The sequence below is a fragment of the Chenopodium quinoa genome, unplaced genomic scaffold (genome assembly GCF_001683475.1).
Source record: "Chenopodium quinoa cultivar QQ74 unplaced genomic scaffold, ASM168347v1, whole genome shotgun sequence".
NCBI lineage: Eukaryota > Viridiplantae > Streptophyta > Magnoliopsida > Caryophyllales > Amaranthaceae > Chenopodium > Chenopodium quinoa.
The window spans coordinates 2696496-2709813 of record NW_018745177.1 but is presented as its reverse complement, the minus strand read 5'-3'; the positions used below and the strand labels follow the sequence as shown (position 1 = coordinate 2709813).

General features: G+C 37.3%; 1 protein-coding gene across 1 annotated transcript; it reads left to right on the top strand.

Moving 5' to 3' along the window:
- Positions 1-1742: 1742 nt before the first annotated feature.
- Positions 1743-6201, top strand: LOC110710792 (probable disease resistance protein At4g27220). The gene is made up of 2 exons (XM_021889134.1): positions 1743-1934; positions 2817-6201. The coding sequence occupies exon 2, from the start codon at positions 2832-2834 to the stop codon at positions 5742-5744; it is 2913 nt and encodes a 970-aa protein (XP_021744826.1). The 5' UTR covers positions 1743-1934; positions 2817-2831; the 3' UTR covers positions 5745-6201.
- Positions 6202-13318: the final 7117 nt, after the last annotated feature.

Sequence of the window (13318 nt, the reverse complement as noted above, 5' to 3'; positions counted from 1 at the left end):
TTTAGTACTTGCACTTGGTAGTTACTGCCTTACTGGTCAATAATAGAATATAGAACAATATAAAACCAAAGGGGTTCTACGAACAGAAAGTAATTGTAACTAGCATAAAGCATAACTCCCTCTCAAATCACAAAGGTGGAATGGTGAAAGACATCTTCACATCTCATTATCTCAAGATCATAAGGATTAAACTTCGGGTCTAAATCATCTATTCCACTATTTGTCCACTTTATGTACCACTCAATCTCATTAGCTCACCTAATTTCTTTTTTTTTTTTCTTTTTTGTTCAATTTTTAATAGCAAATAGAATTCACATAATTTATATTCTAATCCTCTCTTTAATTTCTCTTATGTCACCCAAACTATTAGGTCAGTCAAGTCTAACCAAACATTTCGTCAGTCCAACTATTATTTGTACGGCAATACAAACTTCTTACACTCTCATTTCCACTGACCATCACCAACAATACTCTCACTCAATCCTATTTCACTTTATTTTTCATTCTTCACCTTTAACTCACCCTTATTTTCTCTCTCCTCAACTTTTTACTAAATTTCTCTATTTTATTTGTTCATGATTTATGCTTGAATTGAAGAGGATGGAGAGGAGAGAGAAAATAAAGATTGTTGATTATATTTATCCTTGATTTATGCTTGAATTGACTTAATAATTATGAGATTCTCGGAGTTTTTGAAAAATGTCCAAAAATATCGATTTGGGTCTTTCATATGTGATGTATTATTGTTGAAATTTATTGTTCTATGTGATTGTATGTTGAATTATAAGTGTTTTAATAACAAATGCATGTATTTTGGTTGAAAAATATAATGAGCATGTTATGTTATAACCATGAGCTTAGTACGTGACCATCAATGGTGGTTCCGCTATTGTTGACCTTTTAATTATGTTTATAAAATAAATTATGTTATATAGATTACATTATTTATAAGTCGGATGATATCCTCCATAAGTTAAATGATATCATGTATTGTGTCTATAATATTATTTATAAGATGAATGATATCTCCTCTATTATCACGGCGATAAATCAAATGAAAAATGTTGCAACTTCACCAGGTGAATTGCGTGGGAGAGGTAAGAGGGGGAACCCAACAAGATATGCCACACATACATACCTTCGTCAAGGTTAAGAGTATATGTGCCCAACGGCATGTCCCTGTCAAGGGATCAAGAAACCTTTTTTATTAATTAAAAAAAAGTGCTATATCAATTCTCCTTCAAAATTTGTTTATAAGAGTAATTACTATTCAATTATTCATTAATGAGTCACCTTAATTATTTATATCGGTAGCATTAATTTGTTAATATAATAACCCCAAATTATTAAAAAGTAACATCAATTTTTTTTCTTAGAAGTACCCCATGCATTCAATGATAATTATAAACATTACTCGTGTCTCATATTGTAGGACTATATCCCTACCTTTTAAAAGTTTAAAAATAACTTGAGAAAAAAATAAATAGGTGTAAAGTGGGCCCCACTAACGGCAACATGTAATGGAGGGATAACTACATGGGTATAGCTTAATCACTTTTGTAACCTTGAGGTTACAACGTGGAACTTTTCAAAAGGAGGGGCACAACGTGAAATAATCAATACCTCAAGGGTATTATGTAGAATTTTCCAAGAATATTTAACGTAAAAACATGGAGATTGTCCGGGCTAAATACCAGTTTATTTAATTAAATGACGTAAGGAGTACTAATACAAGTAATAGATTAAGGGATGTTTAACCCCTACTTGGAAGTTTTTTAAGCATAGGTTGATGTCACCCATTTGAAGCAATACTAACAGCATGTTGATCATAAAAGAATCGGCAGCAGCCAGCAAGTTGAAGCTTTAATCTCCGTTGGACTCTGACCAATTCGTAATTGAAATCTGCAGCAAACCCAAATCTTTGTGTCCAAAAGGTACATCAATTCACTCAATTTTAACCTATGTTGTCTTAATTTTGTTTGTTTGTTTGTTCTTAGTGATTTTATAAACTTATAGTTAAAGAATAGATTATGATGTTAAAATTCAACACATCTGCTTGTTTTTTATTTAGTACATTACATATTTTGATCTGATAGAGTTGGACTTTGTTAGGAATCTTTTAGAAACAGGGGAAAAAAGAGAATTCTTCTGTTATACAGTTACTGTATCAAACGTTTGATAATCTGCAAAACTTATGATTTTCACAAGACAGATCGGGAAATGGCTACGTTTGGTGCTTTTTTACATAATTGATTGTTGGGTATTGTTCCTAAATTCTGTAGATTAATGTATTAAAAGTCACAACTCTTGTTTTTGTTATGACCCATTTGGTAGGCATTAATGTTGATAATGGGAATTAATTTACATGTAATTTTGTGAGAAAATTCTCATATTCATGGTAATGCTAGACTCTCTCCTTGTTTAAGTAGTCTCGACTCTCGAGTCAGTTGGGAGCTAGTCTCCTTTTTTGCCCGTGGTCAAAATTATATACTACCTCCGATTTTTGTAGTTGCAACTTTGGAATATTTTATATCTCACAAATGATACCCCAAAGTTGCAACTAAAAAATCGGAGGTAGAATTTTTTTTGTCCATTTCTGTGTATTTCTTTGGGTAATAATGAAGATTTTGCAAGAGAAACCGAGTTCAGGGATGGAATTGCTAATATTTGGACATTGACGTCTAATTAACTTACGTAAAATTATATAAATATAGTTTCATAACCACAATTTATGTTTACACCAACTGAACGAACTATTATAAGTTTTGGAATATGATTCAGAATTTACTGGTGTCTCATTTTCTGCATTCTATCAGTATTAGGTTGTTGTCATGGCATTGATTCTAAAGAATTGGATGATTGGTAGTACTGATGTGGATGAAGAGTTGCAGCTTATGAGAAGTAAAAATGAAGCACTATGTGCTCGAGCAGCTGATGTTAACACTCAGCTAGAGGCTGAAGAAATGCAGCCTGGCAGGAAAAGGAAGCGTCAAGTTGAAAATTGGTTAAAAAACGTTGAAGAATTAGAGGCTGAGGTGGGATATGTTGAGAAAGATGTTAAAAGGGGCCAATTTTCTTCACATAAGATGCTGAAGAGAGATATTGTTAGCCTAACTCAAGAGATGGATGACCTGATGGAGCAGGGGAATTTTCCCGGTGGACTAACATTAGATGATCATGCATCATCGAGTGTGCCATTGGTCACATCGAAACTTAAAGGTAGATTGTTTGAAGAAAATTTGAGAATGATTTTGTCATGGTTAGTAGATGAAGATGTGTGCAGAATCGGGGTGTACGGTTTAGGAGGCATTGGGAAAACAACATTAGCAATGCACATCCATAACAAGCTCCATGAAGATGTCAAAACTTCATCAGTGCATGTTTATTGGGTGACCGTGTCACAAGAAAATACAATAGTCACATTGCAGAGAAAAATTGCTAAAGCTGCAAAGGTGGATCATCTTTTAGAAGGAGAAACTGATCAGATTAAGAGGGCAGCGGTGTTGTCTAATGCTTTGAAGAAAAGGAAGAAGGTTGTGTTGTTTCTTGACGACATGTGGAAGCACTTTGAGGTAGAGAAGGTTGGAGTTCCTGTGGGAAAAGATGAATGTAAGTTGATAATTACTAGTCGCTCTTTAGATGTTTGTAGAAGAATGTTGTGTCAACGACGAGTCAAAATTGAAACTCTTTCCAAAAAGGAAAGCTGGGAGTTATTCTTGGAAAAGCTCAACAATTTTGATGATCTTTCACTGGAAGTTAGAGATGTGGCAAAGTTGGTTGCCAAAAAATGTGCCGGCTTACCACTTGGAATTCTAACTATAGCTGGAAGTATGAGAGGGGTAACTGATATTCATGAGTGGAAGGATACTTTGGAGGAACTAAATGATCCTACGAGGCATCATGGTGACATGGAGACTGATGTTTTCCCACTCTTAGAGCTAAGTTATAATCGTCTGAATGATGTAAAGCTGCAAAAGTGCTTTCTTGGTTGTGCATTTTTTCCTGAGGACTCCAAATTAAGCAGATATGAGATAATAAATTTCTGGGTTTCAGACAGTTTGTTAGAGAATATAGAGTCAAGGGAGAAACAATTAGATAAAGGGCACACCATCCTTAATAGACTAATCAATGCAAGCTTGTTGGAATCATTGGATTCTCAAGGAAATTATGTGAAGATGCATGACTTGATCAGAGATATGGCCATCAAAATTGGAAATAATACTAGTCGTTTCCTGATAAGATCTGGATTACAACTTACTAGAGTACCGAATGCAATAGAGTGGACGGAAGACCTGGTGAAGGTTTCGTTAATAAGCAATCACATTGCTGATATTCCATCCAATATTTCTCCGGCGTGCCCTTATCTTTCAACCCTGTTGCTTACTGATAACCCCTTGAAAACTATCCCTGATTCATTCTTTTTGCACATGATGGGCCTTCGATTTCTCAGTTTAACTCAAGCACCAATTAAGAAGTTGCCAGATAGTATTTCCGAGTTGAAGAATCTCTCAGCTTTGGAAGTGGCCGGCTGTATGAGTTTAAATTATGTGCCCCCTTTATCAAAGCTCGTAAAGTTAAGGGTGCTGAATCTGAATTGTAATGGGTCATTAGTGGACGTACCTAAAGGGATTGAAGTGTTACCCAACTTGAGATTCCTTGGTTTGCAAAGCTGTGACAAACTTTGTGTGCCATTCCACAGATTACTAACTGGGCTTTCCTACATCGAACACTTGGAAATTGGGTATGGAATCAAGAGCGTTTTGGGGACGGATTTGATGAAGCTGCAACATTTGAGGAGACTTAAAGGTTGCTGGATGTCAGATGTCAGCAATTTTAATAGCTATTTCAAGTCTCAACATTTCCATCAACTAAAATATTATCAAATTTACATAGCAATGATAGGATCAACTCACTATTATAGCTTCATTGACAATGTGTTTGATAAAAATGTTGTTGTTTATGAATACGGCAAGGACCAAGAAGGTCAAATCAAACCCATAGCCCTCCCAGACAATATTCAGTTTCTGCAACTAATCTGTGTTGATTCGAGCAACCTTCTGGATGTTATACCATCAATGCATGGTCTGTCAAGATTATCAAGGATCTGGATTGGTTACTGTGACAGCCTGGAGCATGTATGGTCATCTGCATCATGCTCTGATCTTGAACTCGAAAGCCTCGAGGAGCTGAACCTTACAGAATTGGTAAATTTCAGAGGGATAACAGTAGATGGAAAGCTTTTGAGTGGTGCCCTCCGCAATCTTAAGAAATTAACAATAGAGTACTGCTGGAATATTGAGGCTCTCTTCACACAGAGTGTTCTTAACCAACTGCAAAACTTGGAGGTTCTTGAAGTACAAGTATGTTCGGTTTTGAGGGAGCTCGTTTCACTATCTGACAATCTTGAAGATGCAGAAACTGCTGATAACAATGATAATACTAAAATGATTTATCTCCCGAAGTTGAGGATCTTACAGCTAATTTATCTCCCCAATCTGGTTACTATATGTTTAAAGGGGCTTTTAAGCTATGATCACATCGAGAATATAACAATTATAATGTGTCCTTTGGTCAAGAAACTCCCTCTCTCTTTCCCACTCCTCGACGATGGACAGCCAGCTGCTGCTCCCTTATCACTTAAAATGATTATGGTTGAAAAAGAGTGGTGGGAGAAACTTGAATGGGATAATCCTGATTCTGCATACTTGCTTCAGCCTCTTGTTACGTTCTCAGGTTCACGGTGAACATTCCTTTGGTCACTTATATTATTGAGTAAAATCGCAGCTCTGAACAATGCTTCGGCCACTTATAGTTTTCACTGCAGTATTGCTAAAATATTGTTCTTTGGTTTCTGATGCATAGCGTTCGACATACGTAGTACTTAACTTATAATAGTATATGGTGATAGTTTAATATGCTTTGTATTCCAACCAGGTTAGTTTGGAGTTTTAAAGAGTGAAAAATATAGTACTTGTATTGTATTGTATTGTATCAATTACTCAATAGAGAAAAATTAAACACTGGTGCGTAGAGGGCTGGACATGGGCTAGATGTTGAATAAATTACAGAATAAATCGGGACACTTATAAGGGCTAGGCCCTAATTCAAGGACGCACTTTCTCAAAATTATAAGGCCATGGTTACCATGTTTGGTGTTACACCCTCTGTTTTTAAATACTTACTCTACTTTCCTTTTTCAGCCGTTATTAAATACTTGTTCTATTTCTTATTTGAAATTTTTTTAAAATACTACCTCCGGTCCAAATTACTCGCAATTTTAGGGTATTATTTATGAGATATAAAATTTTCCAAAGTTGCGAGTAATTTGGACTGGAGGTAGTATTTAATTCATTTCTCGCACCGAGTGGATCCAACATTAATTATATATTACTAATTTTATATTCTCTCTCCTCCAATTTTAACTAATTTTACTTTTTACAACTTTTTATTCATCCTCCTACTTCACCGCCTTCATATTTAATTAATTTCTTCAATTTCTCTTAAAACTCTGCGCATGAAGAAATGGAGCAAGTATTGTAAAACGGAGGGTGTATCTTTCAACCAACAACCAATGACATACTTGGTATATATATATATATATATATATATATATATATATATATATATATATATATATATATATATATATATATATATATATATATATATATATTTACTTGCCTTATTTTCTACCGAGTATGTATTGTGGATGTCTCGATTAAATCAATTGCTCCAGCTATTTTGTTAAATAAGAGTTTAGGCCGCACCCGCATACTAAGAGAGAGTCTACTTTACAAGACCAAAGGAGGTTTCATCCCAAAATTATATGCCAATAGAAGGAGTAACTTATTAGTCTTATAAAGTGTTTTAACACTCTCTTATTATTTCAATATGAGACACTTACCTGTGTTGTTTGGTAGGAAATACTTCAACATATTTAAAATTAAATTTTTCACTCCATGTTTTTATACTTTTGAAAAATATTCGTGTAACATCTTCTTACTATTATCATATGACCATCTGTGTTGATCACTGTAATTCTAACCCTATCTCATTTTAGGTGGTCTTATAATGATAAATTGATTTTATTTAATAATCTGATTAATTTTTACAACATTAGCGTGCAAAAAAAAAAAAAAAAAAAAAAAAAAAAAAGACTTTCATGACCTCAAGATGAAGGGAACAAATATCACTAGAATCAACTAATACTAGAGGAATTCCAGGGGTGTGATTCTTGTAACTTTCCGGTCCTTCCCCACACTCAAGATTACGTAGGCCCAAAGCAAATTGAATAGAGTGACCAAGTCTAAATTTGGGTATCAAACAGGTTGTTTTATGTGGGGTATATTAGTACGTATATGATACTCCGTAGTATATTTTTAAAGTATATTTCATATTTCGTAATTTGTATATCATTCAGATCAATTCAACTTATTTTAGAATATTATAACAATAAGGATAATTTTGTCAATTATTACCGCAAGTTAATACCACTTTGTAAATTACTACCGCAAATTAAAAAAGTTGTGAATTACTACCGCAAAAAATTTTAAGATGTTGCGATTACTACCAAACCCCCATTAAACCCAACTATGACGTTATTATATCCCTTTAACCCATGTTTGACCATGGTTAAGGGCTTTAACCACTTCCCCCCCCCCCCCCCAAAAAAAAAAGAAAATGATTTAGGGATATAATGACGTCATGGTTAAGGGTTTTAACCATGGATTAAAGTGATATAATGACGTTATAGTTGGGTTTATAGGGGTTTGGTAGTAATCGCAACATCTTAAAATTTTTTGCGGTAGTAATTGAAAATTTTTCCTAACAATAATTATTTTTTGTTAGGATTAGATTAAATCAAATTAGGTTGATATTCAATTAGTTCACATTGTAACTTTTATATTTTGTTTACTTATTATTGAATATCATTAATTGCTTGTAATGTGATCCTTGTCTTTAGCTTTGTAGCAACCCTACATCTAGGGAAGACAATTTAATCCGAGTTCGATTCGAATTCGATCCGATCCGATCCAAAGGAAAAAAAAACCGATTCGAATCCGTTTAAAATTAGTCCGATTCCAAATCCGATAAAATAGATAAGAATCCGAATAGGAGGTGAACCAAACTTGGACCCTACGCAAAGTCCGACGGAGTCCGATCCGAGAGTATAAGCATATGCTCAATAACCTGGGACAATTATTTGCTTGTTTTGTTGCAAAATTTTGTTATGTAACTTAGTTTATAATTTAAATATTTTATGTTTATACTTTAATTGGTATGACAATACAAGCAGTTATAGGTATATGACATTAAAAAAAAAATAAAAAAAAATATTCGGATCATTTCGGAGGTCCGTGTAAATGGACCGAATTCGGATTCGAAAATTATGAGTCGGATCAGATTCAGACTCGGATTTTTCGGATTCGGATCCGAGTCCAGGGTCCGTTTATTTAACAGATCGGTTTGGATTTAGCCACATCCGACCCGAATCCGATCCGTTTCCATTCCTACCTACATCATTATGAGGAGGGCTTGTCAAACTTATGAAAATTATGGAGAGCTTGAGTTTTTTTTTTAGTTTTTTTTTTTTTTCGTTTTTTTTTAAATGTGAAAAAATAAATAAATTAGGAAGATCTCCTCACGGGAAAATGTAGTACTTGAGTATGTATTTATATAGTACACAGTAAGACAAAGCTAAGTAGCTAACACAGTCACACTAGACTGTATTTATTTCATATACATTAGTGTAAATAAAGGTCAAATTAGATTTTAGTCATACTAGATTAGTCCATCTTAGATTTGTTAAAATCAGAGTAAAGCACAATATTTCATGTGAAAAGAGCAAAATTATTGGTGACATAGCAAATAATTAAAAAAAATCTAATATATACAAATTAAACGAGGTAAGTGGAAACTAGAAACAAATATTTGTAATTAGTATTGAGTCTCTATCAAATAAAAGATAACTAGATAAAGTCTGTGCACGGTTTGTTTGAATTTTTTAAATAATATATATATATATATATATATATATATATATATATATATATGCGCTAAAATTTGTTATATATTTAGATAAAATTCCTAATATCATATAATAATATTTTATATTCAATTAATTTAAATTGAAAAATCTCATTCGTCAATTTTGCTTACGTGTCATTTAAATTGTTTAATTCTAAAATAAACTAATAATCTCGTTTTTTTTTTTTTTTTGACTTATGCTTAATGATCAAAGAAAAGGATTACAAACGATGGAATAAGTTCGCTATGCTACTTAGAAGAGCTTTACTAGCTCCAAGATTACATAGAGTACAAATAAAACATAAGTACAACTTTCTCACAAGAACACGCCGGCTTGAGCACCCAAGTTGCCTTCGAACATGCTGTAGAAGATTCCCAACTAATCCTGTGTTGGCTTTGGATCTCCATTTCTGTTGATATTGGGAAAAGTACGGAAAGGGAGAGAACACGCGGTTGTTGGCATACATTAACTCGGGCTCAAAAAGACACAAAGAATCTTTAGCATTAGATAAAACATGTAGTAATAAAAGACGACCAAGGCTTAACAACACAATTTGAGTCCCTTTTACAAGAGGCTCGGTACCCTTAACTATGGGTACCTTTGATCCATTCTCTAAAGAAGAGATCATTACCATACTAAAAACCCCCAAAAGATATTTTTGGGAGCCCCCATGTTGGAGAGCAGGGTTGGGATAAAGGTTTTCAAAGCAATAGATTGACAATCTATTGCTAAGCTGAAACGGTGAGTACCAAGTGATAACCCACCATTACTCAGTCGACCGGACAGGTCAAAAAGAGTAACAAAATAAAAAACACAAGCCAAGACCACCTTCAAGAACCAAAACAGACCACAAACAAGGACCATCCCTGAAATTACTGAAACCCGAAAACCAAACCACTTAACGAGAGGCTTAACACACCCCCTTAGCCCCCCAAACATCATGTAAAACCACTTGATTAAACACAAATAAACCCAAATCAAACAACAAAAGCATCGAAGAACAACTACTTCCCGGCAAGGGGAACAGGGGAATGGGTTTTTTTGGTTTTTAGAGAGAAGGAGGAGCGTAGGTTTTTAGAGAGAATATATTCCTTTTTAACAAAAAATGTCCTCGTATTTAATTGGCTATCATTAAAATTTATTATCCTACGTGACGCGTTAGAAAAATTAAGTCCTACGTGGTTTTCTAAAAACTCGAGAAAAAACTCCCCTTTATATATATATATATTCCTGGGTCTCAACCATTAATTTAAGTTTTTGGTTGAGATAGTCCTTTAACATGGTATATAAGTAATATAACATATTCCTGGGCCTCAACCATTAGTTTAAGCTTTTGGTTGAGATGATCCTTTAACATGGTATCAGAGCCAACGTGACATAGAGGTCACGGGTTCGAATCTCATTCACCCCTCCTTTTAAGTGGAATTAATTCGCGCCGGGTATGAGAGGGCCTATGTTGCATCCACATTTCAAGCCCAAAGGGCCTTTCATGTGAGGGAGAGTGATAGAGTATATAACATATTCCTAGGCCTCAACCATTAGTTTAACCTTTTGGTTGAGATGGTCTTTTAACATATATATATATATATATATATATATATATATATATATATATATATATATATATATATATATATATGTTTCGGGGTTTTCTGATGTCCTGCGGGAGAGTTACAATTCCGAGACTGGAACCGGACGCCTGTACCTGCAAAATAACGGAGACTCCTGAGAGCTCCGCCTCCAACGGTCAAGTTAGTACCTGATTAAGGAGTAATTAATACGGAAATTAAAGTAACAAGACCTCTCTAGGTGAGAGTGTTTAATGTTGGTAATCTGCTTTGTTAGCGAGATTAGCCGGTTATTAGTGTTCCGTAATGTTTCTGTTCTTCTCTGTTCTTCAGGTGAGATTAATTGCTTGATCAATTGCCTCTCAATCGCTTCCTCCCTTTTAATGAGGATTAATTAAGTATTTATAGTCTTGAGAAGCGTGCCACTCTATAGGTTTAGGGTAAACCTAGGGCTGACCGGGCCTCTAGACAGGATTGGGCCTTGTTGGCCGGTTTTCCCATTTGGCATGGGTGGACACGTGGCATGCCTCGATTGGTCCGTAGAGGACGTATCTGTGATTGACACGTGGCAGGCTCCTATTGGCCTTCGTGAAGGACACGTGGCGGAACCTGGTTGGTCCACTTGTCAGACGGTGATTGGTGGATAAAAATCCCCTAATCATTTGCCCCTCACAGGTGGCACGTGACTGGTCACGTGTCGCCTGTGACAGGTGTCGCACGGTGACAGGCGACGGCCTGCTACAGGTGTCACCTTGCAAACGACCGAGAGATTTTCCCGCCCAAATTTTGAATTTGGAAGCGACCCTTCGCCTTCTCACTTTGCCTATATAAGGAAGTGCTGACTTCGGTCATTTTCACATTTGAGAACTTTGCGAGAACATTCGGACCCCTGAACTTGCTCTGACATTTCGGACCTTTTCTGCCTACCGCCTGTTCTGACAAGCCGACTGCACCGGATTTCCAGAACTTCATCAACCGTCACTCGTTCAGGTAACTCAGTTCTCTTACTCTTAATTTTCTTTTTATTTTTTGAAATGGCACCACGGAAGCACACGACACGACCTAAGTTAGTGATCAGCCGGTCACCGGGGACGGCTGAATCTAGGACTAGGAGTGCCGCCTGCCCTTTTCTGGACCCATCTTTGCCCTTTATACAAAGTCCGACTGTATCTGTGTCTATGCAGATCGTGATGGCCAGAACAAAAAAGACTGCTATGATATCAAACTCAGACGACTCCTCCCAAAGGGTGCTCATTAGTGAAACATCTGACCAGGCGCCAGATGTAGAATTGAAACGAGGCGGCTGCCAAGCCGACAGTTCTGAGAGAGGGGCCAAGGTGGTCCCTTCTCATCTTACCGTTGATATGTCTAATTTTCCTCCTGCTCCTTCTAAGGGAGAGGAGGCGGGCCCCTCTGGGAGAGGGGAGGAGTCGTCCTCTTTGGACTCGTCAGAGGACGAGTCCGAGTCCAGCTCTTGTGGCCACAGTTCTCCAGGCTCAGAAGAAAGACATAGCCGCCTACAAGAGGCGAGACTTTCTCATGCAGTTGAGAAGGGGGACAATTGGGCGGAGCCGTCCGCCTCTTACAGAGAGGAAAACGCCCCCTACTACTGCATGGTACCCCGGGGCCGGATCGCAACCATGCAAGACAAAGTGGAGAGCTTTATTGCTAACCACAGAATGGGCTCGGAATTTTTACTGTTCGTGCCGGATCCAGAAGACACTGTCGTCTGGCCGGCTGGTACCAGCTATGATGACGGCTGTTTTGGCTGCTATGTGGCGGCCATCAAAGCTGGACTGCGCTTCCCATTACATCCGGCTGTTCAGCGGATTTTAGATGGGTATGATTTGGGGTTATGGCAGTTAGCCCCCAACTCTTGGGTAAACGTACTCGGCTATGTGGCCGGGTGCGAAATGTACGGGGTGGAGCCAAGCTTTGAGGCTTTCGCCCACATGAACTATCTCAGCCGGACCCCTAAGTCGGGAGGTACCGGCTGGTATCAATTAACAAGCCATAGGGGTTACCTCATGACGAGAGGTAAGGCGAACAAATGGAAGGATTGGCGGAACACCTTCCTTATCATTGAGGGTTCAGACACGGAGCTGAACCAACGTTTTAACAAGTGGAATAGGGATCCGCCTCTTCTCGCAGGCGGCCTCAGCATGCCGCCTGTTCCCCCAAAGGCTAAAAGAGAGATCCTAGACAAAGGACTCTTCAAAGTAGAGACTAGGGTGAACTCTACTTCAGGGGTACGAGAGCAAGTACCCCTAAACTGCGTCCCGAGCTTCAAGTGGCTCTATGACGAGTACTTTTTGGCCGCCTGTGGCCTCAGCAGTCGGTGCTCTAGAGGTAGCCGGCCTGACAAATACTCTGTTTTTTTCACGCCTTGTTTACTTGGGATCTTTACTAACTTTGCTGTTTATTTTTTGCAGCTGACGCCATGAGTAAAATAACAGCATCCAAGACTGCGGCGACCATGTTGCGGGCCTCTCTCATGCAACAGTCTTGTGCCGACTCCCCCAACAAGGGGGCACCCTTGGTAGGCTTCGAAAACTCTTCCTCTTTTAGGAGTTGTCTTATGCATATACTAACTCTTTTTGTTTTCAGTCTGGCACTCCAAGAGCTTCTTCCTCACAACAGCCGGACCCCAAGGCCCGGAGGACGACTGTTGCAAGCTCTCCTGGGTCTTCCAGGAAAACAGTGGCGGCTGAGAAGCAGCCGA

Coding starts and splice junctions, on each gene's coding strand:
- LOC110710792 (XM_021889134.1), top strand. CDS start 2,832: ATGGCATTGATTCTAAAGAATTGGATGATTGGTAGTACTGATGTGGAT.